This window comes from Cryptomeria japonica, chromosome 6 (assembly GCF_030272615.1).
Source record: "Cryptomeria japonica chromosome 6, Sugi_1.0, whole genome shotgun sequence".
In the NCBI taxonomy this organism is placed as follows: domain Eukaryota; kingdom Viridiplantae; phylum Streptophyta; class Pinopsida; order Cupressales; family Cupressaceae; genus Cryptomeria; species Cryptomeria japonica.
Window position 1 is genome coordinate 32886320 of NC_081410.1, and position 6583 is coordinate 32892902.

At 32.1% G+C, this 6583-nt stretch overlaps 1 protein-coding gene across 1 annotated transcript; it reads right to left on the reverse strand.

Annotated features, from left to right (window-relative positions):
- Positions 1–3490: 3490 nt before the first annotated feature.
- Positions 3491–3931, reverse strand: LOC131069923 (ethylene-responsive transcription factor 1A). The gene has a single exon (XM_058005470.1). It carries the CDS (start codon positions 3929–3931, stop codon positions 3491–3493), a length of 441 nt encoding a protein of 146 aa, XP_057861453.1.
- Positions 3932–6583: the final 2652 nt, after the last annotated feature.

The following is a 6583-nucleotide window of genomic DNA, read 5'->3' on the forward strand; positions in this document are numbered from 1 at the left end:
AATGCATTTAAAATGGTTTGATTTGTTTTAAATACTAATCATGCTAATCATTTTATGGTACTATGAAGGTATTTCCAATAGGTTTCAGTAGAAGAAGTCTGAATATGCTGGAAAGAGTATTTAAAGTCCGAGTGGAAGAATATTTTGATTTTCTCTGGATTATGAAGGTCATGATGTGCTAATTTGGATACAATGTTTATTTTTGTGAATGATGTACTATCAGGTGTGCAAGTCCTCTTATTTCTCAGATGATGAGGTTAGTCAAGTTGTTATTTTCTAGTAATCACATACCATTGAAGCATTGTCATCAAGGTATCAATATTTAATTCCTAAAGACTATCATAGTATGGGAGAATATATTTAAATATAAAATCTTTTCAAACATATAATGTGGGCTATCCTTAAGGAATGGTATAGTCGTTATAACATAACAATTTTGCATAGTTATTACTACACTTCATTGTGTAATCATAAACAATGATCCTATAAGGACTAGTACACTATGGTTATAAGAATAATCACACCAATCTTGTAATCTAGTAAAAAGTTACCTATATGACCTAATGAAATACTTCATTGTGTAATGATAAACAATGTTCCTAAAAGGACTAGTACACTATGTCATAAGAATATTCACACCAATCTTGTGATACTAAAATGTTATCTATATGACCTTATAATTTCATCAAGTTGTGGACACTATCATGTCCCATTCTAAAAATCAATTTAGGGTACTCATCATGTCTTTACTACCAAGGGGGTATTAATACAATTTCTATAGTCAAAGTGTCATGGAAGAAATGGTGTTATTAGATCAATTTGACAATCAAGGAGGGTTGTCCTATCCTTAAACCCTTATTTCCTATGTATGGGATAATCTTAAAAATTCAAAGGTATTTCAAAAACCATAATAGATTCAACATCACTCACATATATAATCAAAATCCTAGCTACACAAATAATGATGATAATAGGTTGTCCAAATATTGTCAAATAGAGAAAAGGGGTGGCCACTAAGGTAGAAGAGAGTTATCGTATCGGTTTTTTAATGAAAGATAACCAACATTAAAAGATTATTCATTCATTATATCCTACCATAATAGGTAGAGAGATGGTTATTTACAATGTTATCGAATTTGATGTTGTTTCAGGTAACTAAGAAGATAGACATACACCCTTTAGACACTATCATATATGATTAGATGCTCCTAGTTAGTTAGTCAATCAATTACATGTCCATGCTTATGAAATTATTGCCCCTTCAATTGATTTGTGATGTCCCATTCTGACAATTAATCCAATCAAAATAACTATACAAAATAGAAAATGTAATTATTTCCTCCATGTCATGATCCAACTTTTCATTTCATACATATGTAGGAGTCTACAAAAAATTCTATTAAATGTCCATGTTAACATAAAAGACATTTTTGACAAATACCCAAATAGTGTATATACACTATGTATATAATTTTATAAAGCCAACATCATACTCTAGATTGTCAAGCATCCAAAACTAAAACAAAACTAGTTTTTTACTTTCTGGAGAAAAGAATCTTGTTCCTTCATTATTATAGTTGTGATATAGTGCACATTATTATATTGTGAGTCTATATTTCAAATCACTTTAGTTAGCATTACCAATAATCTCCACAAGAACATTCTACCTATTTAAAATGATGGAAATAGTTGGCGATCAACACATATCGAAGGCTCTTAATAACTATAATAGTTGTTCTAGGGGTACATCTAACGAACCAAAAGTAATTGCCAGCTTTTCATTATGGTGGCAAAGAAATAATTATTTTCCCTACTTTTTTACATCACCAAATAAGTGTCTTGAATTTGGGGAATGCCCAGTTGCCTTCATCTTCCAGGTCAATCTCTTCAACTTTGCACAGATCTCCTATGTCTGTAAATGTGATCTATAGCCTACATAAAAACACACACCATTTTATAGCCTTCAATTTAACTATATCTAGAAATCTTTTTTATTTATTATTATTTATTAATCTATTTACCATTTAAACCTCACAGTGCTCACACCATCTTCCCGCATTTGTATAATAACTCATAAAACTTTTAAGATCCAAATAAAAAAATGTCATTGTAAAGACTCTTAAGCCTACAGTCATATGTAACCAGGCACAAAAAAACACATCCACACAACTACCACATCTTAATCAAAAAGTTTAGGTTGTCCTCAAGATACTGAGGTTAAGCTGAGTAGCTCAAACATGGACACAACAATAAATTGTAGGATAATGTGATAAGGGTTACTTGTGTAATTAAAATATATACAACCCTCATCCACTAAACCAGAATGACAGCATGCACATAAAACACGAGCAGAACTTATAATGTTACGATATGTTCTAGAATACTTCATTAATTCAAACATTTTGAGAGCATCCAACCAAAACCCAAAACCCATTTCATGCATATCTTTCTATTCTTCCACATTTTCCAAACATGCAAATCAGAGAATTTCAAAACTATAATATTTGACAACAATGCCCCTTCCATTATCTGTTGATGGATGTCTATAATGTAATTTGGCACAGGCGGAGAGAATATATAAATCATGAATAATATCCTTACTCACACATAGGCACCCTATTTTATCCATTCCGGACATAATACATTATTTAGTGTCTATGAAAATTTATGATTATAAGAGGAAAAATAGCCTTTACTCTCAAGAAGTTCACATGTGTATATATTTCAACATAGGCTTATGATCTATCTCTTGGCTTGACAAAATTGGCTTGACAAGTTAGTCATTTTTTTATTATTTATAAGCATAGATTATAAAGAAACGTAAGGATCTCTATATCAAGCAACATGATTTTGTGAAATCTTGAATGATATGAACATATTATTGAATTTAATCTAATAGTTTTTTGTTATTTTATAATCAATATATTCTGAAGATGGTAAAGAACACAATTATGCATCAATAATCTAAAATAAACAGAAGCCTGTTTTCATTAGTATTTTTATGAAGATTCTCAATCCTTCGCTCCTAGTCCAAGAGATTTCACCCTATCTAAATCAATATAAAAATAAAAAAATTCTAAAAATATTTCAGTCTACCTAGATTAATATAAAACAGTCTTTATTCTCAAGATGTCCACATATGAATATATTTTTTCAACATAGACTTATGATCTATCTCTTGATTTGACAAAAAACAGTTAATTACTTTTTTGTTTCATTTATAAACATAGATTATAAAGAAACATAAGGATCTCTATGTGGAACAACATGATTGTTATATCTTGAATGATATGAACATACTGCTGAATTCAATCTAATAGATTTTTATTTTTTTATAACCAATTCATTCTGAACATGATAAAGAACACAATTATGCATCGAGAATGCAAAATTAACTGAAGCCTATTACTATTTTTGGGATACTCCAATCCTTCGCTCCAGTTCAAGAGATTTCAGCCTATCTAGATTAGTATAAAAATAAAAAGAAATTCTAGGAATTAATGCTGTGGGGAAAGTTGAGCAAAGCTTTGGCTCCACGTATTTTGAAGGCTGCACGATCATACGCTACAGCAGCAGCTTCTGCAGTGGGGAAGGTGCCCAGCCAAATGCGCCGCCCTTTTGCTGGGTCTCTTATTTCTGCTGCAAACTTCCCCCATCGTCGTTGCCTCACTCCTCTGTATAGCTTGTTCCCTTTCTTTCCGCATTCATTTCTCATCTCTGAACGTTTATCATTCTGCAAATTATTATTTGCAGTCCAGTTTTCATCTGAAGCGTTCTCGGCCTTCTGTACTAAGATACCATTTTCCTTACTCGCTTCAACGAAATCAGTGGATTGATGGAGATGTTGAAGGAGAGTGCAGGCAGAAATCGCATCGTCACCAAGCAAATACTGTCCAATCTTCTCAAACTTACTCAATCCTGAAATCTCCATGGCCGATAAGACAACATTGCAATATGGAGTTGGGTTGTTAAGATTATAATGAATTGCAATGGAACTGCATTGCGCGGAAGGTCACCCGGAAATTGACGGCAATGGCTACGCAGCGGACAAAACGGCCCGCCCATGCCATGCCGGGAGCCTTCCCATCCCCATCCCCCATGCCATCACCATCCAGTCAAACGGTCCCATCAAAAAAATTTTACTCGGGAACGGAGATTGCGGACTACTCCATCCTTTGAAAAGGAAGGAAGTTTTTTAATGTTTGTTTTATTTGTTTATTTTTATATGAAGTTTTTTATATGTTTATATTATTATTATTATTATTTTTTATATGAATTTTTAAATGTGTATATAATATTTTTATTGTTATAATATTATTTATTTAATAGATTTATTAAATTATAATGTTCAAATTTTAAGTAAATCTATAAAATAAATAATTTTAAAATTTATTTAAACTTAAAATATAACTACAAAAATTTACTTCATAAACATATACATTATATAAAAAAACAAATAAAATGATAATATAAACATATACAAAACTTTATACTAAAAAATTGCTCCTTCTTTTTCTCGGAACGGGGTAGTTAGCACAACAGTTGAGGCAACGGGGAGCATAACGGGGAGCATTTCCTTTCCCGAGTTAAGGTACAAGTTGTGCAGATCGGTACGGTTTGCTGGGACCGTTTGAGTAGATGGTGATGATGGCATGGGGGAGGGGGGTGAGAAGGCATGGCATGGGCGGGCCATTTTGTCCGCTGCGTAGCCATTGCCCCACTCCATCGATGCGTTTACTCACGGCAATGGCTACGGAGCGGACAAAATGGCCCGCCCATGCCATGCCTTTTCATCCCCCTCCCCCCATGCCATCATCACCATCTACTCAAACGATCCCAGCAAACCGTACCGATCTGCACAACTTGTACTTAAGTAAATTTTTGTAGTTATATTTTAAGTTTAAATAAATTTTAAAATTATTTATTTTATAGATTTACTTAAAATTTGAACATTATAATTTAATAAATTTATTAAATAAATAATATTATAACAATAAAAATATTATATACACATTTAAAAATTCATATATAAAAAAAAATAATAATAATATAAACATATAAAAAACTTCATATAAAAATAAACAAATAAAACAAACATTAAAAAACCTCCTTCCTTTTCAAAGTATGGAGTAGTCCGCACAACAATCGAAGCATCTCCGTTCCCGAGTAATTTTTTTTTGATGGGACCGTTTGACTGGACGGTGATGGCATAGGGGATGGGGATGGGAAGGCTCCCGGCATGGCATGGGCGGGCCGTTTTGTCCGCTGCGTAGCTATTGCCGAAATTGACGACTAAGGGAAGGAGAAAGAAGTAGAGTAGTTGTTGTCTTCCAGGAAACCATCTTCAAAGCTGTCATCTTTGAAACGTACCGAAAAATCTGGGGAATCTTTCCCCGTTCATATTCTATTGCACTACAAGTTGTAGGAATATGGTTTGTGCGCAGAGAATATGTACAAATAGGGTTTGGTTTGTGCTACCTACACGTGAGAGAGTGGGACAAACGTAGTGGGGAAGAACAGTCAAGGTATTGTATTCCTTGGTGATGCAGACCGTGAATTCACATGGCCGGCTTCGTACGCGGAAAGGATTTGGAATTTAGTTTGAATGACGAATTTTCATCCAAATTTCGTGTGGAAATATCTTCTTCATTCTCGTACAGGAGCTTTCTATATCATGTACTTTGTACTTTGGGATTATTTATTTATTGTTTATTTATTTTAGGTTTCAATTTTCATATGGGACGTTTCACATTAACCCTACTTTTGAGATGATTCATTTTAAAATAAAGAATAAGGTTAAAGAGTTCTTTGTATCTTGGGAAATATCATGTCAGTCAATTTTGGTACATTGGGTTTCATTTAGGGGGTTTCAATAGCTTGTATTTTGAGATTATTTATTTATTGTTTATTTATTTTGGGTTTCAATTTTCATAGGAGAGGTTTCAAATAGCTCTAGCTTTGAGATGATTCATGTTCTTAAAAGAAAGAATAGGGTTAAAGAGTGTTTTGTATTTTTGAACAAATTTTTTTTTCTTTTTTAATTTTGAAGAATAAAGATTAAAAAATGTAGTAGTTGTCTTTGAACGTTTGGAGAAAGATTTCTTTCCTTCCTTTTCAATTTTAAAGAATAAAGGTTAATTGTGTGTTTGGACAAAGATTTTCTTTCAAATAAGTTTTAAAGAATAAAGGTTAAAGAATGTAGCGGTTTTCTTTGCATATTTGGACAAAGATTTTCCTCAATTTTAAGGAGTAAAGGTTAAAAAGTGTAGCACATTTCTTTGAGTGTTTGGACACATTTTCCTTCTTTTGAATTTTAAAGAATAAAGGTTAAAGAGTGTAGAAGTTTTCTTTGCCTTTTTGGTCAAAAAAATCTTCCTTTTCAATTTTAAAGAATAAAGATTTAAGAATGTAGCAAATTTCTTTGCATGTTTGGATAAATATTAAGATTTGGGTTTATATGTTTATGTTTCATTTTATATAACAATACAATTTTTTTAACTATTATTTTCTTCAAAACTTATAGCATGTAAGTGGGGGTTTAAAAAAATGAGTTTTGGGATATGGTCAAATATGATTTTAGAGC